The sequence below is a fragment of the Balaenoptera borealis genome, assembly GCF_965194805.1.
Source record: "Balaenoptera borealis genome assembly, chromosome: 17".
Classification (NCBI taxonomy): Eukaryota; Metazoa; Chordata; class Mammalia; order Artiodactyla; family Balaenopteridae; genus Balaenoptera; species Balaenoptera borealis.
In genome coordinates this window covers 42,191,935-42,218,520 of record NC_138876.1, presented here as the reverse complement: position 1 = coordinate 42,218,520, position 26,586 = coordinate 42,191,935, and the positions used below count along the sequence as shown (strand labels likewise).

The following is a 26,586-nucleotide window of genomic DNA, read 5'->3' as shown; positions in this document are numbered from 1 at the left end:
AAGGGGAGAAGAGAGGCATACACTGTAACATGAGAGAATAAAAGTTCTGTAAGAGAGGTAACATAGGACTGGGGACATCCGTTTGTCCAAAATAAACTTTTATCAGCACCAAGTGCTGAGGAATGCAAGGCCAAGATTACATTGCCTCTGCCTCCAAGAGCTCAAAAGTCTAGACTACGGGACACAATACAAAATCAACAGAATACACGACTTTGGAAGGGGGCCCTAACGCTGTCTGGAAGAGGGAAGGGTGCAAGTTGTCACGGGGAGGGTTCTTGAAAGAAATAAAGCCTAGATTTAGTCCTGATGGTGTTTACTTGGAAGAGCAGCAGAAGCGAAGGCCAAGGATAGGGGGTTTTGTTTGTTACTTATCTCGGGTTATATCGCAAAGGTTTAAGTGTCTCCTCATCAAACTCGAAGGCCCTCAGGGCCGGGAAGGTTAGGGGTGGGGAGGGGATTCTTATCTTTGTATTATTCCCAGTGTCGAACATTATTTTTTCCACAAAATGGGAACTCGGTAAATATTTGCTGAATAAATGAATAAGGCGGAAAGCACCGCTCCTTCCAAGAGCCCACACTTTCGGCTTCAACACAGAGAAGTGGACAAGATGAGCACCGTTTCTAAGACTCAGCGTCGCATAAGCAGAGACTGGCCCCACTGGCCTCCAGTTTTCCCTTCCTCCTCGTTACCGGTTGACCCGCTTTTCTCCTGCTTTGCTCACAGTCCAGCATGTAGGGACGGAGGCGGGAGTTTGGTGGCGGCGCGCCGCAGGACGCGGAGAGGCCCGGCAGCCGCCCGCCTTCCGCCGCGTTCCAGACGCTCGCGCGGGCAGGAGCGCGCAGGTGGACGCGCCGGCCGGCGGGCGCGGGTGGGCGCGGGGGCACCTCTCTCGCTTCCGCACCCTGGCCCTGCCGGAGCCCTCGCCGCGCTCCGGGACGCCGGCGCCGACCGCGCGGGCGCGCGCCGCGTTGCCGTGGAAACGCCGGGGCCGCCGCGGCGGCGCGCGGGGCGGGCTCTCAGGCTCTCGCGCCCCCGCGCACGCCCGGGCGTTGCGGAGCCCCTGGCGTTGGGCCCCAGAACGGGGTCTCCGACCGTGCGCGAGGCAAGATGTTGAGGCGCAGCTTGGAAAACCGGTAACAGCCCCGGAGCCGCAGCTGCCCAGGGCCGCCACACGCGAGGGCTCGGGTGGGGGAGTGGAGCCTTCCTCCGTGGGCCTCCGCGCCGAGCTCCGGCGCTGGGTCGGGGGCTGGACAGTCGCCGCCGCGCTCTGGGGCCTATCTCCCTGGGCTGCGGCGAGCCCCGGTGGCCGCCCCTCACGCTCCCCAGGCGCCGGCCCCCGCACTGCCGCGGGCCGTGCAGACGCCGGGTGGCAGCCGGGCGCCCGGGCAGCGCAGCGCGGAGCTGCCCCGGGAGCCGCCACTCCGCAGCGGCGCCGCCGGCCGGAGCCAGGCCTCTTCGTGCGCCTGCACTCTGGGATGTGGAGGCCAGGCCCCGAATGGGGACCTAGAGGAGGAGGATCGGCCTTGGGAGATGGTGGGATCTTTGAAGGTTTGCGCCGTCGAAGCTGCAAAATACCCCTGGAATGTTGGCATAATCAAATTACCGTGAAGATGAAACCATCTCATCTCAAATGAGAGTGATTTGCTTTTTTTGTCACCTTTTTCTCTAGGGATGCTCAAACCAGACAACTGCAAGATGCTGTCACAAATGTGGAGAAGCACTTTGGAGAGCTGTGCCAAATCTTTGCTGCTTATGTGCGGAAAACTGCCAGACTGCGAGACAAAGCCGACCTCCTGGTGAATGAAATCAACGTGTATGCCTCTACAGAGACCCCGAAGTTAAAGCAGGGCCTGAAAACCTTTGCTGACGAGTTTTCCAAACTTCAGGATTATCGACAAGCAGAGGTATGGAGTGAAGTCACACCGTCATGTTATGAATGAGCCCTGACGTAGTGGACGGAGGAGCCCTGAAGACTTGTAATCTACCTAACTGCAGTGGCGAACACACTCTTGATGATAAACGTACCTTTTCATGTCGGTAACATTGTGTAAGTCTATTAAAGGGACGCTTCCTGTGATTTTACCGTTTTCAAACTAAACTCTAGGGTGTCTTGAAGTCCTGAATTTCCCCACCTTACTTGCCAACTTTTGGCCATGGGGTGGCTATTTGCAGGGTGTAGTAAACGTAGTACCCCAGGGAAGAAAAGGAGCATGACTTGTGTCTTGTGTGCAAGTGGGTATATTTTAAAGTATATCTGGAGATGGAAGATGTTGGAAGTGGTAATGTGAGTGAATAAGTAGTAAATGAACAAGAGATTTTTGTTGCTGCTTCCATGCTCTGGAAAGTTGACCAATGTGTCATTGAAAGGCGGGGTGGTGGGGGGGGAGGAAGTACAGTATTATTAATTCTAGTCACCATGGTATTATGCATACAAACCAGTAGTGAAATTTTGTGGAGTTTTTTGGTTTTTTGTGGGTTTGTTTGGTTTTTCTTTGCTTTGGGGTGGGGGGAGGGAAGAAGGTGGTATTGTAATTGTTTAAATTGTTAAAGCTCATTTACTTTCATACCTCATCAGCACTTTCACTTACATTTACTTCAGGATTCAAGATACAGGTCAGAAATTTTCACTTTAACTTTTAACTTGTCAGAAGTTGCCCAATTAGAGCTGCATTGCTTCTTTTGTACTTTTCTCATCAATGCTTTTCTTTCTTTTTAAAAGCCTAAAACAGAAATTTCAATTATCAAAAAACCCTCAAAATCAAAAAGAAGATAATGATCTTTGAACCTATAACTGCTAATCATACAGAAATTTGAGTAGTAATTTTGGGGGTACTTTGGGGGAAAATGTTTCATTTTTGTCATATGATATTTATTCTGTAATAAACAAGCAACTCTCAGTTATGTGTAACTAGGAACTTAATGTTTCAAAAGTAGTTTATACTCACAGATAATACTAGAACCCTATGTTAGGCAATAATTTTAGTGCCCCTTTCTAGAAAACCTTTATGCTATTTATCAAATAGCAAACTGAATTGATTTACATTTGTTCTTTTTATTTCACTTGCTTACCAAATGGTGGAGGTGCTAAAGAACAATGAACAAAAGGTAGGCTACAAAAAGGAGAACAGAAAAAAAGACTTGGCTAATCTTTACACTGAATAATCAGTGTATGGATTATTTGAAATGGAATAAATAATCCTGAGTATTCATGGATTTGATTTTAGGATTCCTAATATTTAAATGCTCAATGAGAACTTGATCTTCTCCATTTTCCTAAAATTTTTTAAAATGAAATATTCGTATACATTCTGTTTATAGAAACTAAACAAAAATGAATATGAAGTGGTATACACTCACTGATTATATAAACGTGTATCATCAAAAAAAAAGCCTTTTTCCTGCTACAAAAGTAATACATGTTCATTTTAAACAATTAAATACATGTCATCTTGTATTAGCTATCCTGAAAAAGAAAATTTTAATGTCCAGGAGTTATTTTTCTTATGCTATAGTTATACACTTGCCTTTAAAAAAAAATCCGTTTCTTTAGTGCCTTCCACTAGTGCTATTAGTAAAAGGAGAAATTACTCAAAATTTGATAAATATTGTAATGTTTAAGAAAAACTGTTTAATTCTAAATAAAAGAGAGATCGACCATACAGTATAACAGCTCAGAAACCCCATTTATCTTGTTCTCTAAGTGGTCTGTAGGCTTTTTTGCTTTTGAGGATTGTGTTGTTTTAAATGTTTCCAATATGCTATATTTTTCAGCTTTGATTTTCTTATCTGGAAGGTTGGGCTTTTACATTTCGGATATAATGTATGTAAAGTATCCATCCAAGTATTAAACACACTGAAAGTGGTAGCTGTAATAAAATTTGAGATGTCTTAAAACTTACCAAAAGCTTTTATTGCTACTGCACAGCTTAACAGTTTTTAATGTATTTGAGTTTAGATTCTGAGTCTTATCAATTTCTGGTGGTTATTTTATTTATAAAGGTAACTGACATTTTAATTTAAAAAATTTCAAATATTAATCGGTGTAGTAATTATGTTCAGGTTCGACAGCACAGGTTTTATTTCAGAATTTAAATTTTGATATGTCTATGTTTCTTTTCAGTTATATTTTATAATAATTTTCAATAGGTTGAAAGACTTGAAGCCAAAGTAGTTGAACCTTTGAAAGCTTATGGAACCATTGTAAAAATGAAACGAGTAAGTAAATTCATTTTTTCTACTATTATTAGGTATTCTGGCAAAATATATGAGGTTTCCAGTAACTGTCCTTTTAATAAAAGGTACAGAGTAGTGTTTAGTCATTCATTTTACACACTCTGAAGCGTTCTTAGAACTTTGAGAATAAGGAAGTATTTTTTTATACTACTGTAGCATCATAAAGCATTGTTTTGTTTATTATGGAAACTTTAAAATATTTAATATTTATAGTCATGAAGACAGTCATGGACAGAAATTATTTTACTAAATGAATTTGTTTATATTTTTGTTTTAAAGCAGGCAATAACATGTAAACTAAAAATGAATGTGACTTTTTTTCTTAATTTTTTTATTGAGGTATAATTGACATATATTAGTTTCAAGTGTACAACATAACGATTTGATGTTTGTATATATTATGAAATGATCACAATAAGTCTAGTTAACATCTGTCACGATACATAGTTACAAATTTTTTTTTCTTGTGATGAGAACTTTTAAGATCTAGTCTCCTAGCAACTTTCAAAATGCAGTACAGTATTATTAATTCTAGTCACCAGGGTATACATTACATTCCCAAAGTTCTATTTTTTAAATCAACTTTACTGAGGTATAATTTACATGCAATAAAATTCTCCTGTTTTAAATGTACACTGAGTTTTAATAAATGTGCATACATCTGTAACTACCACCACAATCAAAATTTTATGTGTGTGTATATTCATATATATAAATATATATATAGTTTTGCATTGAAATTGTGTCATTATTTGAGAGGATATTAAACTACACACATGCACACAGTGTCACACAAAAAGACACACACTGATTATGCAGTAGTAATAAATCCTGTGGTAATGATGCCTGGATCAAATAGGGAGTGTTCTTCCATTCTTAAAACAGAGAAGTATGTATTTTACTTCTTAAATAAGAGATTTTTATTAACAAAAAAAATGCCTGTTTGCAGGATGACCTCAAAGCAACATTAACAGCAAGGAATCGAGAAGCTAAACAGTTAACTCAGTTAGAAAGAACACGTCAGAGAAACCCATCTGATCGACATGTTATTGTATCCTTTGAATTTGGGTCTTTAAAAAAATATTTTGTAAGGTATGCAGTACAGAAGTAAATATATATGGAAATTATGCATTTCTACTTTAAATGTGCAAAGAATATGAATGTAAAGTTTGAAAAGAAACACATGCATTTACAAATTCTTATTATGGAAATTAGCTAATTTTAAAGAGAATACACAACTTAATTCAGTCTTCTTATGTTGTTTTCCACAATAGACATTCAAAACATAAAACACTCAGAAGTGTAGATGTTTTTATAAAGAATAAATACAAAATTCTAAGATTTTTTACATAAATGATGACTATTAATTATAAAGTTAAAGATCTATCATTAATCCTAATATATCAATGCCCTCTCAGCCCTGCATTTGAGAAAAGGAAGGAACAATAATTTTTTTCCCAGTAAAATTCCCTTCATCTTAAAAAACAACAGCTATGTGAAACCACAATTATGACTTCCAGCCAAAGACCCTCAGGAGATTCAAGAGTATAACTGAGGTCCACAGCTGGACACAGATCTAAATAGGAGTGTCTACTGTAACAAGGTTCTTCTGTTCAGAATGATTATTTGTTAAACTAGAATGTGCCTTGTTCAGAACTAAACAGGGGCTTCCCTGGTGGTGCAGTGGTTAAGAATCCGCCTGCCAGTGCATGGGACACGGGTTCGAGCCCTGGTCCTGGAAGATCCCACATGCTGCGGAGCAACTAAGCCCGTGCACCACAGCTACTGAGCCTGCGCTATAGAGCCCGCGAGCCACAACTACTGAAGCCCGCGCGCCTAGAGCCTGTGCTCCGCAACAAGAGAAGCCACCGCAATGAGAAGCCGGTGCACCACAAGGAAGAGTAGCCCCTGCTCACTGTAACTAGAGAAAGCCCACATGCAGCAACGAAGACCCAATGCAGCCATAAATAAATAAATAGATAGATAAATAAATAAACTAAATAAAGAAAACAGCACCTGGCTAATTGCCAGCAACTGGGATAGGTGCAGTTGTATATAAAGTACTAACTTATCCCACTGCCTCTTTTTCCCATTCCTTATGTCTTCTCCCTACCTCCTTAAGGTTTTTTACAGCCCACCTTTGCCAGAAACCACATGAGGATTGACTCTTTGGGGACATTTGAGGTTCCAGAACATCTCCATTTCTGAGGGGAATCCCTTGATTAGTGATTTTGGGCTGCACCGACAGCCTGGTCCTCCTTCCTTTGGACCAAAGATACATATGCCCAACCTTGTAATAAAAATGTGCAGCCACATGGCTGGGATCTACAAACTGGAGATTATAGAGTTTGGGTTTCAAGCAAGTCAGACAAACTAGAGAATGCTGGAAAATCTATGACTGACAACTGTGGACTAAGGCAGAGACTAGGGAATATCACCAGTTTTTAAGAATCAAGCCAGAGGTCAAAATTTTGCTGCTTTGTTTGGAGGAGGGGAGAGTACATAAGGGCAGAAAAAATGTCACATCTGGAATCTTGAGGAGGTGGTAACATTGATTCAGGGGTATTGCTGTGGACACTCGATGTGGAAATAAATGTCTTCCTAAGACAGAGACGCCTCTGACTTTGGTGCTTTGCTGTAAACACTGCTGTGGAGGAGGCTGTCTTACACCATAGACAAAGCAGGTCAGGAGTTCACACAGGGGGAGATAAAGCAGCAACTGAATAGATTATGGCTGTAAATGAATTGCCACACTCAGTGGGAAAGGTGTAGGACTCCACTGGAATTTGACAACCTGAAACCAGAAAATAAAGGACAGTCTACATATAAATGCATCCACTATAAATATAAAGATACTCTATCATAGCATCATAGAATATTTCCCAGGATAGACCCTTAAAATTCATCTGATCTTCAAAAGAAGCACATTAAAGTTCAGTATATAAAATAAAAGAGTAGTTCTAATATAAGAGGATTGGGTAAAGAAGAATCCCAGTGCTCTGCCTGGACCCCCTAAGGCCCCTGGTGGCTTCTGAAAAAGCTTCTTGCAACAGTTTGAAAAACACCAATCTGGCTCACTCTTTTATAAGCCATTTTGCACTCATGACTAATTTCATTAAATATACTGATATCCTTATTCATAAAGTTGTATCAGTATTTTAATCAAGAGTATCTCTTACCCAAATTGGTATGTTATAGGATTTTGAAGAATTTTCAACAAAAGGAAGAAATAGAAATCTATATCCACTTGGCTAAAAATAGCTGTGCGATTTTGGGCATGTGGCTATGCTGGAGTAAAAGGATTTGAGACTAAGAAATGAATCGTAGTTGCTGGAGTGTGGTAGAAGGTTAAGATACCCATGTCCCAGCTGTGGCTTCTGCTTCCCTGCTCTTTGCTAGTTTAGCCAACTCTACCTACCCTTCCAGATTTTCAAATGAAACCGTCAATAAATGGGGAGGGAAAAGACGTTAAGTCAAAAGTAAGTAGTCACGGTAAAAAATTTCACAAGTCGTGTACGGAACAGTATTAGAAAAATAGTCTGCTTGAATATTCTCATTAGTAAAAGGTTAACATGCATCATAACTGTTAGAAATTTTTTTATAATCCTGTGATAGTTATATTTTTAAAAATCTGAAGATCAGTAATAGAATTGTTTTTGATTACTGGTTATGATTAAAAGCATAAAAGTTTGCATGGTTTTAAGAAAACTTTACACCCTATATAGCAAACGTACACACACAGATATATATACATATGTTTTAAATGCTTAGTTTCTTGAAATTGTATATCTGAATTAACCTAGTTGTAAGAGTATATAATCAATATAAAGTTATGATTAATGTATAATTAATTGCAAGAAGATATAATTCTATAATAGCATATGATTTTAATTTATTGGAAGAAATTGTTCTATTTGAAATGTATTTTTTTCCTTTATGAAAAATTTCAGTCACAGGTGGGTAGTAAAGTGATGTGTGAAGAGATGGACCCCTATAGTAAACCTCTTTACTTATTTCAATTTATACATTTTCTTGCAAAAGAAAGCAAGGGCTTAAATGTCATAATATTATGTGTCACAAAACTTTGATTCACAACTGCAAATTTTTCCTATGGAGTAACTATTAAGATGATGATATGTGATACTTTTGAGTAAACATAGTACTAACATAGGAAACAGAACATTATTAGAAAGAATTTAATCAGAAAATAGGGCCATGTTTTTAAAAATATGTTATTGTTTAACAAAAAATTTTAAATATTTCGGGGCAAACTGTTGTCCTTAAGGAAGAGATGATTCTTTTAAAGAGAAATACATGACTAGATTGGAAATGTTCTGCACTTTACAGCACTGTAGCCACTAGCTATATATATGGCTATTGAGCTCTTGAAATGGCAACTAGAGTAACCAGTTTTTTAATTTACATTTCATTTTAATTAATTTAAATGTAAATAGCTACATGTTGCTAGTGGCCACCATATTGATTGTACAACATGGATCTAGATAGTATGAGTACTTTGAAGGAAAGCATTAGATTTTCCATCTAATTTATTAGTTGCTGGTATATATTTTTTGTAATAAGCATTAACTAAGTAGTAATAGTGTAATATTGTTAGCGTATAAGAAGAATATACAAATAGAAAATCCATGCTGAAATAAATATTTGTAGTGTATACTCTATTCTACCTGATTAGGATATTACAGAAGTAGAAACATTTCATGCATTTGGAGAACTAGAAGATTGAAAATACTTAAGTATTTGGGTGGAGAAAGGGCTAAAGGGGAGAGAGATAGTGAGGAGAAAAGGAGAGTATGATAAATGGCAGAGACAGTGAAACATGTGAAAGCAGTAGAAAATATAGAAAATTGTTTTACAGTAAATCATGCAAGGGTGATATAGGAAAAAAAATTATTTTGTATGCAGAAAGGGAAGGAATTTTGTTTTCTTTTGTTTGAGATCATGAATCATGTCACCTGATAGATTTAAAGTTCTTTATTCTGCATGTGTTTATCGTATAGATCGTTTTATTTTATGTGGTAAAATATATTTTGAATGATTGACACTGTTATGGCAAAAAGCCAGTACCGCAGCGGTAGCGTTTACAAAAAGACTCAGTCGAATGGATTCTGACTTGAGTTTTTCCTGTTCTTTGGCGGGGACACTTTTGTAGGCAGAAACTGAATTACAAAGGGCCACAATGGATGCTGCTCGAACAACTCGCCATCTGGAGGAGACTATTGACAGCTTTGAAAAGCAGAAAATAAAGGATATAAAGGTAACAAAGTAACTGTTAAAGTTCAAAATATGTTTTCTAACCTTATTTTTTATTTAAATTTATGACAAATTTAAATTACTGATTTTTTTAGTCCATAAATAGTCTGTGTGAAAAAGATGTAAACAAAAATATATCAAATATTATTTTCTTATGGAAACAATGGTATTTAAAGGGGCTCCATTCCCAACCAGAGGCCAGATATTCAAATGTTATTACAAATAGTGTTAATCACAGAAAAATGACATTTATTATGTTTTTATGTATCAGGTACGGCTCCAGGCACTTTACATAAATTATCTTTTAATCTTTACAGCAACCCCATGAAAGTGAGGTGGTGTTATCATATATTATGTAAAAAAAAAAAAAAAAATTAAGCAGAGATATAAAGTAACTTTTCTGAAGTATCATAGCCAAAAGTCTGAACTATAAACCAATTATGTATTTTAAAAATCGGTGCTTTCCATTATGATACACTATCACTAATTTTAATAGCTTATAGGTTTCTAATACCTACATATTATCAAATAAATAAGAGTAGCTAACCACATAAACTTGCATCCGCCAATAAGAATTGACTTATTATAACACATCAGTAGACATTCAGGATCATGGACTTGAGAAGGTCTTCAGTGACTTTCTCATAGGCATCTTGGAAAGATTTGGAGGATTACTTACGATCACTTTATGTCCTTTAAAACAAGTCATCTAAGGATGCCTTTTGGCTCACTGCAAATTTTCCTGGAACGGCTTTTAAAGAAAAGTATTTTTTGTCATTTTAATAACTTATTAACAAAGAAAATATCCTGCTTTCAAAAGTTATGTTCTTATCAATAAAATAGGCATTATCTGCCACTTAATTGTATCATTCCTCTCTACAATCCATGAAACAACATTCATTTGCCCTTTTATTTTTTTAAAATTTCCTATCATAATTTCATAGGATTTCAGAACTTTGATTTTTCTGATAGCCAGGATCAAACGTCTCTACTTTGGTCCTGAAGATTAAAAAAAAAAAGTAAGCCTTTCAATTTACTCTGCACTCTGCTGTGTAGATTGCTACTCAGGAAGAGCACCTTAGGAGCTGCCCTGAGACAAACCCTTTTACCGACGTAGGAGAGTGTGGGCAGGGCATAACATTTTACAACTGCTGACATCCTCTCTTAAATTGAGGGAGAAGGGAAGGAAGATTAAAATAATTAGCTTTAATCTGAAAAATGAGATTGGAGACTTGTGAGGTATGTCTGATTCATTGCCACCTAAGGGCTTCTTTAGTGACTTGGGAGCCTGATTCCTCATGCTACCACTGTTCTTCAAGCCTACTAACTTCTCTTTTACACATGGCAATCTGTGTCTCTGATCTTTAGGCTCACTTCAGTGTTCCATCTGCATGCTGGACAACTCTACAGGTGTTTTTAATCCCATGAGCATCACCAATTACAAAACAGGCAGAGACAGTGAGTGCAGAATTCCCAACTACAATTCCTACGACCTGGGATTTCCTGAAGCAGTAGGACATGGAGTAAGGGACTGCACAGTGGAGGGTGCACAGAGAAGAAAAGGGCTTCCAAGCTTCTCTCTTGGCCTGCTATATCATGACCCTGGAAGAGGGAAGTCTTGTGGTGGTCACAAAAAAAAAAAGAAGACAGGAAAAAACCTACTTTTTTAAAAATGGAGAGATAATTCATATACCATACAATTCTCCTATTTAAAATGTACAGCTCAGTGGTTTTTAGTGTGTTCAGACATGTACAACCATCATCACTCAATTTTAGAACATTTTTATCATCTCAAAGTGAGGCCTAGTACACTCTAACTTTTACCTTCCTGATCCCCCAGCCTAAGCAACCATCACTAATCTCATGTCTCTTTGGATTTGGCTATTCTGAACATACATTTCATATGAATGGAATCATAAAATACATGGCTTTTGTAACTGGCTTCATTCACTTAGCATGCTTTCAAGGTTTATCCATAGTGTAGCATGTATCAGTATCTCATTCCTTTTTATGGTGGAATAATATTCCATTGTATGGATATTAACCACATTTTGTTTATCTTTTCATCAGTTGATGGACTTTTGGATTGTTTCTACCTTTTGGCTATTATGATTAATGATATAAACATTCATGGACAAGTTTTTGTATAGACATATTTTCATTTCTCTTGGACATTTCATTTCAGTTCAACCATATAACCTGTTGAATTGCTGGTCATATGGTAACTCTATCTTTAATTATGTGAGAAACTGCCAGACTGTTTTCCAAAGTGGCTGTGCCATTGTATTTTCCCACCAGTAGTATATGAGGGTTCCAATTTCTCTGCATCCTCACCAATACTTGTTGTTCATCAGACTTTTTCATTATAGCCATCCTAGTGGGTGTAGAGTGGTATCTTATTGTGGTTTTGATTTGCATTTTCCTGCTGATGCTTATGGCCATTTGTATATCTTTCTTGAAAAAAGGCTATTCAGATCTTTTAATTGGGTTATCTTTTTTTTATTGCATTTTAAGAGTTCTTTATATATTCTGGATACAGATCCCTTATCAGATATATGTTTTGCATTTATTTTCTTCCATTCTGTGAGTTCTTTTCACTATCTTGATGGTGTCCCTTGAAGCACAAAGCTTTTTAAATTTGATGAAGTCCAATTTATCTTTTTCTTTTGTTGCTTGTGCTTTTAGTGTCATATCTAAGGATCCATTGCCAATCTGAGATTATAAAGATTTATCCCTATGTTTTCTTCTAACACTTTTATAGTTTTCTTTGATGCATTTGAGTTAATTTTTGTGTATCATGTGAACTGAAGGTGTTAAACCCCATTCTTTTGCATGTGACTGACTACCCAGTTGTTCCAGCACCATTTGTTGAAGAGACTGTTCTTTTCTCATTGAAGTCTAGGCAGTCTTGTTGAAAATCAGCTGATGTGGTTTTGTTTCTGAACTCCCATTCTTATTGATCTATGTCTATCCTTATGCCAGTACCACACTGTCCTGATTAATTAACAGTGCTTTGTAGTAACTTTTAAAATCAGGGTGTGTGAGTTCTATTTTGTTCCTTTTTAAGATAGTTTTCGCTATTCTGGATCTGTTGTAATTCAGTATGAATTTTAGAATCAGCTTGTCAGTTTCTACAAGGCAGCTGGGATTCTGACAGGGATTGCATCAAATCTGTAGGTCAATTTGAGGAGTACCGCCATCTTAAGATTAATTATTGAAATCCATGAACATGGGCTGTTTTTCCATTTATTTAAATCATCCTTAATTTCTTTTAACAATGTTTATAATTTTCAAAGTGTAGGTTTTGTGCTTTTCTCAAACTTTTTCCAAAGTATTTTATGATTATTGATGCTACTGTAAATGGAATTGTTTACTTGATTTCATTTCAATTGTTCATTGCAAGTGCACAGAAATACAGTTGATTTTTGTGTACTGATCTTATATCTTGCAACCTTGCAGAACTCATTTATTAGGTCTGATAGTTTTTTGCAGATTCCTCAAGATTTTCTACATACAAGATCATGTCATCTGTGAAAGTGTACACTTTTAATACAGACCCCCATGACTCTAGCAAACTCCCAGAAATATGAGTTCCAGAGATTAATACTAGAGTCTGTTAAGGTTTTGAATCTCTGTTCTCTATGTCTTTCCTCCTTACTGTCAAATTGTTCCTTTTCCAAGTTAGGCCTCATTTGAGATGTTTTATGATAAAGAGGGATGCACAGATCCTATACCCAAAAGCCTCGAAAATCAATCAGAAGGGTTACTTTACCACCCCCTTATTTCTAACAAAAACGATATTCAGATATTGCCACGTTGATTTTACCATGTCTGACAAACACTTCTGTTTGTGAGATAAATTCTTGGAAAAGTCAAAACTGTTGATCCCGCTCATGTTTTGGGAGAAGCAGACACAGAACATTCTTTTTTTTTTTTAATGAACATTCTTATTGTACCTGTTATCAGGCTACTGCTTCAGATGGAGGCAGAGCTTCTGGGTCTTTCTTTAACCTCCCTGGGGGTAGAAATGATTGGCAGTAGTGAGCACTGCTTATAACTGTATTAACTATGTTTGAGGTGGGGGTTAATTGACAAGTCCATCTGAATTTTAGCAGCAGTGTTAATTAGTAAGGTAGCACAATTTTTAGGAAAAGACTTTTCATAGGAACCTTGCAGAGAATCTGTCTTTCTGAGAAAAGCTGGTATGAACTTAGTTGTATAGAATGTGGAAGAAAACTCACAATCCTATTTGTTTCCCACGTAATGGGAAAAGTCATCAGTAATATGGTGTCAAGGGAATTTCTGACCTATGAAAACGATCTTGACCAGGGGTCACTCCTGGAACAGATAGGGACAGGAATTCAGTATTGGTAAAGTAGCTGACGTGAGCAAGAAATAGCTTCAAAACTTAATTTTTAGTAACTTTATTTTGCTTATAAATAAATATGAAATCACCATGACTTTTTTTCATAAAATTATTGAGAAAAAGGTAATAATTCCACTGCTCAGAAATAAGCAGTTAGCATTTTAGTTTATATCCTTCCAGACTTTCTTTCTATGAAATATACACAAGAAATATACTAATAAGAATAATAACAACAAATATTTCTTAGACATTAATTTAACTATGTCACACATTCTAAGCATTTTATATGGATAAACTCATTTCCTCCTCACAGTGTCCTATGAGAAAGGTAATATTATTACCACTATACAGTTTTGTTTAAATGGGACCACACTATATGTAGCATATCTTTTTAAAATTTAATATATCATGGATATATTTGTGCTGAGGAAACAAAGGTCCATATTGTCCATTATGACATCCTCATATAGTATTTTGCTATATGGATATATCAATTTATTTAACCAGCCTTCACTGATGGACATCTAGCTTATTTTTGCAATTATAGATCTCATTGCCTCATTAAACATCAGCCTTTTTTCTGGTCCAGTTATTCTTTTGGGATAAATTACTAGAAGTGGCATTCTCATTCAAAGAGCATACACACTTTCAATTTGGATAGCTGTTTTTAACTTCTGTCCACAAAGCTTTAACTAGTTAACGTTTCTGCAGAACCTTACATGAGCACACCAATGTAACAATGATGAGTAGTAGTATTTTTAATAATAGCCAATCTAATAGTTGAAAAATCAGTATCATCTTAATTTGCTACAGTTACTACTGTTGAGGCAGAGTATTTTTTCATATATTTAATGACACATTTTATTTCTTTAGTAAATTACTCACATTTGACCTTAGCCTATATTTTTATTGTGTTGGCATTTTTCTTATTAATTTGTAAAATTTCTTTATATTGAGAAAATTAACTCATTATATTAAAGAGAAGATATGTTGCAAATATATTTTCCCATTTTGTTGCTTATGTTATGTTTTTACCACCTTAAAGTCTTATTTTTGCTGCCAGATCTATTGATCTTCTCCTTTTTGATTTCTGCCTTGGTGTCATGCTTAGAAAGGAGTTTTCATCCCCAAGATTATATAATTATTTGCTCATATTTTCTTCTAGTATTTGTATGATTTTTTAATATTTTAAATATTTTATTTTATGCAGTTGTATTTTGCATATGGTATGAGGTAGATGTCTAACTTTATTATTTTCAAATGGATAGAAAGTTCTCCTGACATTTATTAAATAGCCTCTACTCTGGAGAGCTGTCATTTCCCCTTTATTTGCCAAAATTATTAACAAGACCTTTTATGACTTTTTTGTTAAATATGCTGCTTTCTAATTAAACCAGATAGAGGCTTTAATGTTATGATAAGGAACAGTTTCTAATTTAGCTGGTTTACTCCTTGGGCAATAAAAATAGCAAACTTGTGCTGAGCACTTACTCTAAGCCAGTTACCATACTATACCTTTTCTTGGATTACATTTAATCCTTAAGGCAAAACCTAAGATGTTGAAAATAAGGAAAAAGAACAAACTGTTTAATATTACACAGCTGGTTTGTTTCCATCTTGATTTGAACCCAGGTTTATGTTAATCCAGAGCCCCTATTTTAAACTACTAGGCTACCTGCTTTGCAGAATACTTGCCAATGGGTAGAGAATTTCATATTAGCTCCCCCACCCCCCCACCAATAAAAATTAAGTACGTACCCAAATGGCCTTCTAGTCACACAAAATTGAAAAGGAGGAAAAAAAGTAATGCGTGAATGCCTGTCCCTGACCATACTGACCCATTCCAGATTAGCAGATTACATGAGATCACTGAAAGCTATGTTTATTTGAGGAAAATTTTCTCTAAATATGAATGGATCTTTCAAAGTTGCACCACCTTTCTAGTGACTCACTGAAATTATTTTATTTTAAAAACACAATGTTTTTATGTTCTTTCTTATACCAGTTGTCATCTAATTCTTCCTTGCTATTATCCTCCTCCTTTCTGCCCATTTTCCCATGTTTTATGAAATTCTATCAATAGCTAGGAAAAAAAAAGTGTAACTGGTAGTTTTTCCTCCTTACTATACTCGGGGATATAGCTGTCCTCTGTGATAATCTTAAGGCTTCATGGTTCTTGGGTCAAAAATTCCAAGTCTGGAATACTACCTTAGCAATGCCACTGATTCTCCATCACTGTTTTTGACAGAAGAGTTAACAGGGCTATTCCCATCTTAAATAGATATATAGTATATGTTTTGTCAAGAAATAAAAGGTCAAACCATAAAGGATTAAACCAAAGTATCACAAAACTTGAGAGTGACTTTTCCCTCATGTTCCAAGTAGTAAATAATAGCCATTTACTAATTAAAGCTACTTCTTAAAATGTTTTTTATCACTAATTGAAACTAAATTTTGAGACTGCAAAATGCTAACAGACTCAAAGTTGAGCTCTGTCTTTTAAAATGAGAGTGTAATAGATTCTCTTATCAGAGGATATGGATAAACCAAAATAATGTATCATTCTTCAGTGACAGACATATCAACATATTTTCAGGGCTTACTTATGAGCTAAGGGGAATATAACTCCTATAAAATGCTATTATTAAGAAATTGTTAGTTCAGAGATGACATCACATTCAGAGATTTTGGCATCAGGGATTTAATAACTATATTCAAATATTCAAAAAATATTTTAAATTATTTTGAATTTTTTCCATATTCCTCAAAGTTACCACAGTGGAATAGACTTGAATTAAGCCTAAACCTACAGATTTAGGTGTAATAAGGCTGTAAATGTTTGGATTTCATTAGTTATTAAATAGCGTGCCAGTCTATTAAAGATTTAGAATGTTCATTTGTAGAACTATTTAAAAATAGGAGTATTACCCAACTTACTTGAATGATTTAAGCTTAACCCCTTACTTTCTAGCTAGTCAACTATCTTAGGAAGACTGACAAGAGAAGTACCAGCCCTAGTCAAAAGCTATTCTCCCTCTAAGGTATTCCTAGGTATCTGGAGATTCTTGGTGTGGAATCTGAAGTTGTACCTTGGCATAATGCTGTTTATTAGTCAGTTGCCAGTCCAGTATACCAGAGCACTTTGTGACCTATATGAAGTGACAGTAAAGGTCATTGTCAGTTATAGTTATAAGTCATTTATCCCAGAGCCCAATCTTTGCATTTAGCCCTACATATGTGCTTGGCAGCTCAGAAGGGTTACTTTCAACTACAGATCTATCTCCACTGAGTAGCAATCAGAAGCCTGTTAGTTCTCCCTTAAATATTTTTCTAATCCTTAAGAATGGAGATGGAGAGGGAAAAAAAAAAAATCACAGGACACGAAGGGATATCTGTATGGCTACTTTCCAAGGTGCAGGACTACTCCTATCTGGGTGGTTAACACAGGAGAGCAGAAGTGAAGGAAAATGAGTATTTGACTATTGCCTTCTAGCCTGACCCATCTCATCTATATTGCCCCTTAAAGGACAGTGCTTGAGTATTTTCTATCCTATTCTTATTCTGCCCACTTCTCTTTACATTAATGCTCTGATTTTTTATTTTGATAAGGGACAAGATAACAAAAGGATAGATCCTATTTTATTGCAAACTTGTCTGGCTTGTATACTTTCCCTACCTACCAATTATCTCACCTCTGCTTAGATCAACATGCACATCTTTATTCATTCTCTTTGCTCATGACCTTCCCTACCGTAAGTTGTCATCATCATGCTCAGAGTTTACCTGTAGTTTATTTGCGAAGGAAATGATTGATTCCAGCGAGAACAGCACAGTACAATGAGCAAGAGCTATAACTTTGAAGAATCAGATCCAAGTCTTAACATTATAGCTGTGAGCAACACTGGACAAGTCATATATTTGTAAACTGGAAAGCTCTATGCAAATGTATGGTGCTACTATCAGTAGTAGGAATGTCATTATTACCAAGTGATCCCTTTGTGGTTAGAGAATACAAGTATATAAATATGATGGGATAGAATTCTTGCCTAAAAACATTTTTTCAAACATCAGTTGGAGTTGCTAAAAAAAACAGCTTCAGAACTAAACTGCTTTAGCTAATACTTATAGGCACTCAGCAACAGAGTACATAATGACATACATTTTAGTCAAATCTTTTTTTAAATCATAAATAATAGAAGAACCGACTAAAAAAGGGAAGTAAATAATAAGATAGGAAATATTTTGTGTAATTTGAAAGTTTTGCTGCAGAAGGTCTTTGCAACTATTTTTATTCCAGTTATCTTTTGTACTTCATCTGCCCTGTGGAAACACAGATACCTCTGTATCTCATAAAATGCCAAGACTATATAGTAAGGAATAAATTTACTAAATTCATGAAGCAATTTATATGATTGTTTAAATTCAAATCCTTGTTTTTTTAGACTATATTTTCAGAATTTATCACTATCGAAATGTTATTTCACGGCAAAGCTTTAGAGGTCTACACTGCTGCCTACCAAAATATACAAAAGATTGATGAAGAAGAAGATTTAGAGGTAAGACTATGTCCATCTAAGCTCAGTTCTTCTATTGATATGGAAATGTTTAAAAGAAAGCATTAGTTTGGGTAAAAATATCTTAAATTAGAACACTACATGGTTTAGATGTTATTGTATGCAGTTCCAAATAGCTGAACCTGTATGACTTTCTATTTATTTCTATTTATTTTTTAACTTTTCAAATTAACCCTGGTAGAGTTCCAAGGATTAATCCAAGGATTAATATCTAGTAAAACATAGAAATAAAGCCATTACATGAAATAATGTATCATTTTGACTAGTGATATGTCACATGTGCTAAAAATAGCATTTATTGATTTGAGCTAACGTTTGAGTGTTTATGCCACAACACCCAAAGCTTTACATGCATTTTCTCACTCACTCCTGTGATGCAGGTACTGTTATCATTCTCGTTTTACAACTAAAGAAACAGGTGTAGAGGTTTTAAGTAACTTAACTTGCCTTTGGCCACTTAGCTAGTAAATAGCAGAATCTGGCTTCTAACTAGTTTTGTGGGACTTAATCAGTAAGCTGTGAAATAAATGTAGGTTTGCTTTGTACTGATAGTTAAATGCAAATAAATCTTACTGGCCAGCTAACATTAGAGCATTTAAATATCAAAGCCTGGTTTCAGCAAGCTCACCTGAAGAGTTAATGTCCTACAATCTTACCTTCCAAAAGGGGAATAAAAGGCAAAGTATTTTTGCTGAAATAGATAAAATATTCGAGATATACTCTGTCTACAGTAGAAGTGAAAAAGGCCACGTAGTCTCAAGACATAACCAGAATTTTATATTAATAAGTGATAGAATTTGAGAGTGTCTGGCATTTCATAATTTTGAAGATTCCATTTTTTTTTTTAACTAAAGTATCTATAAAGAGATCCCCTTGGCCTTCACTTCCCACTACTCTACTGGTTCCAAGAAACTTGAATTCAGTAAAACCAGATTATAGCTTGGCCAAAATGAAGAAAAGTACATGTTTTAGTATGTGTATATACATTTTACAGTGTCAAAATCTGATCGCAGTTTTACCTCAGCTAAGCATACACGATCGTATTTCTATTACTGTTAATAGATGGCTTCTTAAGTGTCTATTTCCTCCAAATACTAAAGCTAAGGTTTCTAAATTTTTACTCCTTTTTGTATCCTATTTTTTAAAAAATAGATCAAGCTTTTATCTGTAATTTGTAAAAGTAGCAAATGTTTATATAGTGATTACTTTGAACCAGCTACTGATCTATGCATTTTCATTGTATTATTTTAACCCTACCATCAACTTTAATAAAAGTATTTATTATCCTCACTTCTGTGGATGAGAAAACTGAGGCACGGTGAGGTTAAGGAACCTCCCAGAGGATCCCATAGCTAGTAAGTAACAAAGCTGGGAGCCAAACCCAGAAGTTTGACTATAGACATTGTGGTTTTATTCCTGTCTATACTGCCAGAAGCGTGGTTCTTGATGAGTGACATGAACCATTTCCTACAAGAAACAACACTATATTGAGTGGCAGGTTCAAAATTGATCCCCCACTTTTCCTACAAGACATAAGTTCCCTTTACAAGTATTTTCATTCTCCTTTTTCTAATACCCTTGACCCAATACACTTGTCACTAAAAGTTCCTTCAAGCCCTTTGGACCCCGAGATTTTCTTTCTCATTCTAGAGGTCCTAGATATTTTTTATCACACCACTTCCTTTACCACTTCTCTTACCACTGTTCTTCATCAGCTAGCTAGGTAGCTTGTAGGATTCATTAAAAAAAATTCAAGATCTCAGGGCTGTGTGATAGATGTGTTTTTGAGTATGAACTTCCCCATTTTTTCTAATGGGGCAGTATTGAGCAAGTTAACTTCTTCATGCTTCATCTTCCTTATCTCTAAAATGGAGATACTAATAGTATAATAAAAAGTACATTCATAAAAAGTACATTCATCAACTGTTTATTGAGCACCTGTTATATGCCAGACACCATTCTAAGTGCTGAGGATTTAGCATTACAAGAATTGGTCCAAGTTGTCAAAAAGCAGAAACTTAAAAGGAGTTCAGACATTTAAAAAATATACTGTGTAACTATTTACGTTTTATAATGTAAAGAAGAAAAAAATATAGAAAGAAAAAATAAAGAAAAAAATAGAGTGTGCTGCAAATGTATGTGATGGAGGATTCTAAATAGTCTAGAGAATCAAAGAATGACTTCTTAATCAGAAGTTTGAGGGATAAGTAGGATACGTGGCAACAGCTTTCAGGCAGAGAGCTCAGATAGATATACAAAGGTCCTGAGATGTAATGAACTATAGGCCTAAGCTATCACTACGATGCCATACAGAAATTGTGGAAAGGAGAAGACAGCAGTCTGGGGAAAGTTGTGTGAGACAAGTCGAAGTAAAATTACATCAAACAGCTACCAAGATGAGGAAGGACCCTTTAAATACAAGTTTCTCGGAAACAAGTAGAGAAAATATGCAGAGAGGAACAGAGAAATAATTTGCTGTTCTTAGATAGCAGTCCTGACTTATTCAGGCAGCAGCTAATTTTTTGCATGTAGTTATCAGAAACCATCTTACCTGATTTGTTCTTCACATAAAAAGTATTGTCAGGCCCATATTCCCCTTCAAAAGATCACCTCTGTACATTCAGTTCAGAGCATATTCAGATCTTGAGACTCACTCCTAGAAGAGATCTTGGACCATACTGGAAAATGCATTATTGCCAATAAATTAATATTCCTGTAAATCTGTTGTTTTGCAGTAGGAGACTAATATTCAACTGGTTTAGACTTTTACCCCAAGGGTTGTAAATTATCTTCCATTTCCCACTTTTATCTTTGCTAGAAAAGCTAAAATAAGGAATGTTGTTCTAACAAAAATATATTTCTTCCAAATACCAGTGGATTGAGTCATCCAGTTTTGATATCATACCAGGATGCCAGGTTCCATGTCTGGCACCAAAATATAATTGGGTCCTCAGTAAACTGTTCAATAACCTAATTATTAGCATGCCTGAATTGCCCTTAAACCAAGTCATACCTCTTGCGTTAAGTTTCATCCCTTGATTCCTTTTGTGTCCTGCACTTCTTTAAGGTTTAAAGAAATGTGTAGAGACGTCCCCTAGTTTGGGTCGTTTTTTCTCAAAACACCCAGATTAAGTTCATGTTAACATCATTCGTTTACCAGGCTGCTGTCTTAAGCTGGAAGGAACTGCAAAGATAAAAGAAGGCTTCTTGCTCTGGAGGAACTTAAAACTAGTTGTAGAAACAGACATGTAATTACAAAACAGTGAGATAAAAGCTGTACTGAGGGTATAAACAATAGGAGCTACTGACTAGAGAACAGGGGAAAGCAGAAAAAAGATGGCATTTGACTTGGCTCCTGAAGGATGAGTAAATGTGCTGAAATTCCAGGCTGAGGAACCAGCACTGCAAAGTCACAGTAGTATTACGTGTTCTGCATATAGGTATACATGCTACAAGTGAAGTATCATGGGTACGTTTGGGTGATTGTAAGCCTTGAATGTCACCTAAGGCATTTAGACTCTCAATAGTCAGGAGCCAAAATTTTCTAGTAGAGAAATCATATTTTGGTCTGTAGTATGCTAATTCTAAGTAAGCTAAAGATGTATAGAGTCAGTAAATTAAAATAGAACTACCTCAGGTGAGAAATTTAGGGAGAATGCCCAGGCTTCTAGCTTGGTCTAAGGTTTTGGTAATGTCTTTCACTGTAAAGGTGAATCCAGAGCTACACTGTCCAGAATAGTAGCCATTAGGCATATGTGGCTATTTAAGATTAAATTATACTTAAAAATTCAGTTCGTCAGTCACGTAAACATTTCCAGGGCTTAGTAGCCATATGTGGCCTTTTTGGACAGCACTGAACAAGCAAGCATTTCCATCATCTCAGAAGATTCTATTGGACAGTGTTAGTCTAGAACAGACGGTACTAGGGAGCATAAATATGGCTATCAGAAGAGTCTACAGAGAATTGGTGGAAGGGTAGCCATTAAAACACTATGTAGATCTTTCAGAGAAAGGTGTCAAAAAAGGTAAAGTGGCCTAAGGGAAACCCTTTAAAAATATTTCAGGTATATGCAGTAGAAAAAGGGATGTGAAGAAATAGAGCAGCCAGCACATGAAGAGTTTAGTGATGGCATGCATGGAAAAGAAGTTTCAGGACAAGGTCAGTTGAAGACAGAAAGACAACTTTGGTGATTGACAGCAAGACCAATTTCAGTGAAAGGGGAAAGCCTAATTGTAGTTTGCTGACAAATGAAGTATAATGTTTGAGAAGTTTTTTAAAAAGTAAAGTTATACCTTGAAGTAATTTTTTTTTAACGGATCTTGCTTGTTTGCGGGGAAGGAAAACTGGAGAAAGAGAGCTTTTGTTTGTTGGTTTGAAGTTTCGCTAAAGGGAAAGTGCACCTTGGAGAGAATCAGAATGACATTTGCTTTAAAAAAGGAAAAGGATAGGGTGAAGAGGAAAAAAAGAGGGAATATGAAGAAATTCACTTCTGACAGACTTGCCTTCTTTATGTTACAGAAATGGTGGAAAAGCTACAGGTAGGGAAGCTTAAAGACCACAGTAAGATTTGGAACTACTGCTTTAAGGAAAAAGAACCGACAAGCGATGGCATTCCAGATCCTAGTGAGATTGGAATCCATAAATTAGAGTGGCTCCATTTACTCTTCTGTGATGTACTGTGAAAGCCATCAGTGAATTTAAACTGATACTGAGGAGAGGCAGAACCAAAGAATCAAAGGTGTGACTTAGTCTTCCCACTGGCTTGCATACTCTTTGAATGTAGGAGCTTTTCACGTTTCACCAGCAAAAGCTCTTAAGTGATTGTTTCAGGGCCCGTCATCATCTTAGGTGGTTCAATAGAATTTTTTAGCTTACATCTTTCCAACTGAAAATATTTTTTGATTTTTTTGATTTTTGTTTTAAATTTACAATAAATAAATGAAACTTTGTCCCCAGTGTGGGGAGGGGAGTTGCTTAAAAAAATTCTAAACTAAGGGGAACTTAACATGATAAACTAAGGGGAACTTAACATGATTTTCTAGATTTCCATTGTTTAGTATCACTTTATAACGTTTTGTCATTGCAACAGGTTTTCCGAAATTCTCTGTATCCACCAGATTATTCATCCCGTTTAGATATCGTAAGAGCAAATTCAAAGTCACCTCTTCAGAGATCACTGTCAGCTAAGTGTGTATCTGGAACAGGACAGGTGAGCTAGAAACCATAATTTAAAGGAATGTGAGCTCCTGCCTTTGGAATTGTTCAATACTAAAAATGTTTCCCTTAAGTCACAGGACTTCGAATAACTTACCCTCTCCTACCCTCTTATGTAAAATAACAGAAGATTGCACTAGGTTCGGCTCTTAATTCTTGTATCATCTGTAACATATTACTCTCTGAAGCAGAACACTTGGGAGAGAGGTGGAAGGGACAGGAAAATGCTGATCTACATTTGTTCTCTGGTATAGCATGAAGAGCACAGATTCTGAAATCAAACTATTTAGGGTTTAAATCCCACTATCACAGTTTACTGGAAATGATACCTAAAAAGGGCTTTTGTTGAACATTATCATAGATCCAGAAGCACATATCTTTAGGGTAAAGAATCAATTTTCTTTTCTTCTATATCCAGAAAGCCTGAAGTACCTGGTATCTAGAACAGGGAGGGGTCAACCACCTTTTTCTCTAAGGGGCCACACAGAAAATAGCAGGTTTTGTGGGCCATGTGGTCTCTGCCTCAATCAAGAGCAGCCATAAACAATACATGAACAAATCAATAGTTGTAATAAAACTTTATTTACAGAAACGCCACAAACTGGGCTATAGCTTGCCAACTCCTGATTTAGAAAGCTATGGCCTTTTTCATATCTAGCCTTCAGAATTTAAAATTGAGCAAAATATTTTCGTAATATAACTTTCAGGTAAGTGTGACCCAGTACCTTCTGTTTTCATTTGATTCTCCTCTAAGCATTTATTTACTGCTTTTTATTTATGCATCTCTCCCCCTAACCAAATTATATTATTATTCCAGTACTAAGTGCCTTGCACATAAATTCCATAAATCTAGTATTATAGTACATGCAGAGTTTTGACCTTTTAGAGCTAATAATATCACCTAAGTTAGCCAAGATCTGTGTAGCACTTTAGAATACATAATCCCAGGGTTTCTCAACCTCAGCACTATTAACTTTGAGCCAGATAATCTGGAGGGGGGGAGGGAGGCAGGGGTACTGTCCTGTGCATTGTACAGATGTTGAGCAGCATCCCTAGCCTCTACCCACAAGATGCCAGTAACACACACACACACACCCCCAGTTTTGACAATCAACAGTGTCTCCAGACATTGCCAGATGTCCCCTGGGAGGTATAATCACCCTCAGAAAAGTTTGAAGCAGGATGACCCAAGTGGCAACAGTCAGGACTTAAACCCAAGTAGTGAATTCAGATTCTCAACTCATTACATTTAAATCACACTATTTTTAAAGTTTAATATTTCAGTTGCCTAGTTGAAACATCCTTGTGTTTTTGCCATCCCTTTAATGACTCTCATTCAGATACCTGTTTTTGTGACCTAAGAATTGTTTAACTTAAAATATTTTTTGACATTTATAACATACGGTGACTATACTTTTCTCTGAAAGTCGGTTATTGAAGTACCTGTACCCAACTGGAATCAAATGGCTAATTTCACATTTTTCTTCAAAAAATAACATGAATGAAAAAAATTTGCGTCTGTTTTCAAACCTTAAAATACAATAATTCATAGGGAATTTTCATTACTAAAAGTTATTACTTATGGACATTTTTCTGAAATATTTGTTCTATGTGCACTTCTCTATCAGGGCGCACGTAAAAATATTTTTTAGTTAGTATTTTTTAAAATGTTTTAACTTTTAACAGGTATCCACCTGTCGACTAAGAAAGGATCAACAAATAGAAGATGATGATGAAGAGGATGAAGACTTAGATGTTACAGAAGAAGAAAATTAAATTTCTTAAGTAAACTTTGCATTTCCATTTTCATCTTAAATGACTTGGAATCCATAATGACTAAAACAGTAAAACTTTATACTGGCTTGAAATGAAATGAAATGAAATCCTACTGGAAATGGAGAGAGAAATTATTAAAGGAAATTTATGCTGACCAAAAATGAAGGTTTTAAAAAATATTACACACCAGTCATTTCAACATTCTGTCTAGCAGCATGTGATCTTTTTGTATAGGTTCCATTTTTTAAAAAAGATTGTGTATTTCAGAAGTATTTCATATTAATGCACTATACCTAGTTGAGGTTACACTAGTTAAATAGATAACAACAACAAAAAAATCTAACAATTCCACTTGCTTCCTTTAGGTTAAGACACCATGCTTTCAATACCAGAAAAGGGTCCTAGATAGTCATTCTGATGAAATACAAATTCTGTTCCATAAAGCTTTAATCAAAAAGCCAAGTTTTCTTTTTTTACTTTTTTTTCACTTCTATTACAACCTGAAGTTTCATCATTCGATATATAAATTTACTTTTCAACGAGAGTATGATAGTCACTCTTAACAATAATAGGACACTAGGATATTGGTGTTTTACAACTATACATAAAGCATAAATTTTAACTTTAGAAAGCTACGTTCAGCTTGATTCTGGTTTTAAAACGAAGCCACTGTCATACTGAAGTGCTATATATGGCACTACAACTTTTGCAAAGCTATGATTTGGTGGAATGTTGCCCTAAAAAACATCATGGAAAACCATAAATCAGTAAAAATTCTATAAAACTTTTACCAAATTACCATCTAGTCAATAAAAGAGTGTACAGTCACTCTTATTCCTGAAAATATAAAACAATTTAATCAAAGCCTTTCAGTATGTCTGATGCTTTTATTCTTTGGATGGGGAATTGTACTTCTGTTATTTCATAGATCCCAGTCAGGCATATAAAAATTAGGAAATGATCATTTGGGATTACCACAAAAAGATAACAGAAAAATAAAGACTTTCCAGAAAGCTTTTTTGACTTTGTTATTCATGGTTCTGTTCTTAACAAAGCACTGCTTCATGAAAATAGCCCTAAGTGATAAATTTATTTAGTTTTTAAGTAAAATATTCAAAACATTTTAAAATCCTAAATAATTTAATATTCT

At 36.0% G+C, this 26,586-nt stretch overlaps 1 protein-coding gene across 1 annotated transcript; it reads left to right on the top strand.

The window, feature by feature from the left end:
• Positions 1-974: 974 nt before the first annotated feature.
• On the top strand, positions 975-26,453 carry CIBAR1 (CBY1 interacting BAR domain containing 1). Its single transcript, XM_082363343.1, is given in 9 exon segments — positions 975-1,134; positions 1,671-1,905; positions 4,148-4,216; positions 5,184-5,303; positions 5,306-5,326; positions 9,405-9,509; positions 18,314-18,427; positions 23,536-23,655; positions 25,347-26,453. Coding segments are annotated over 9 exon segments (900 nt in total). The 5' UTR covers positions 975-1,108; the 3' UTR covers positions 25,437-26,453.
• Positions 26,454-26,586: the final 133 nt, after the last annotated feature.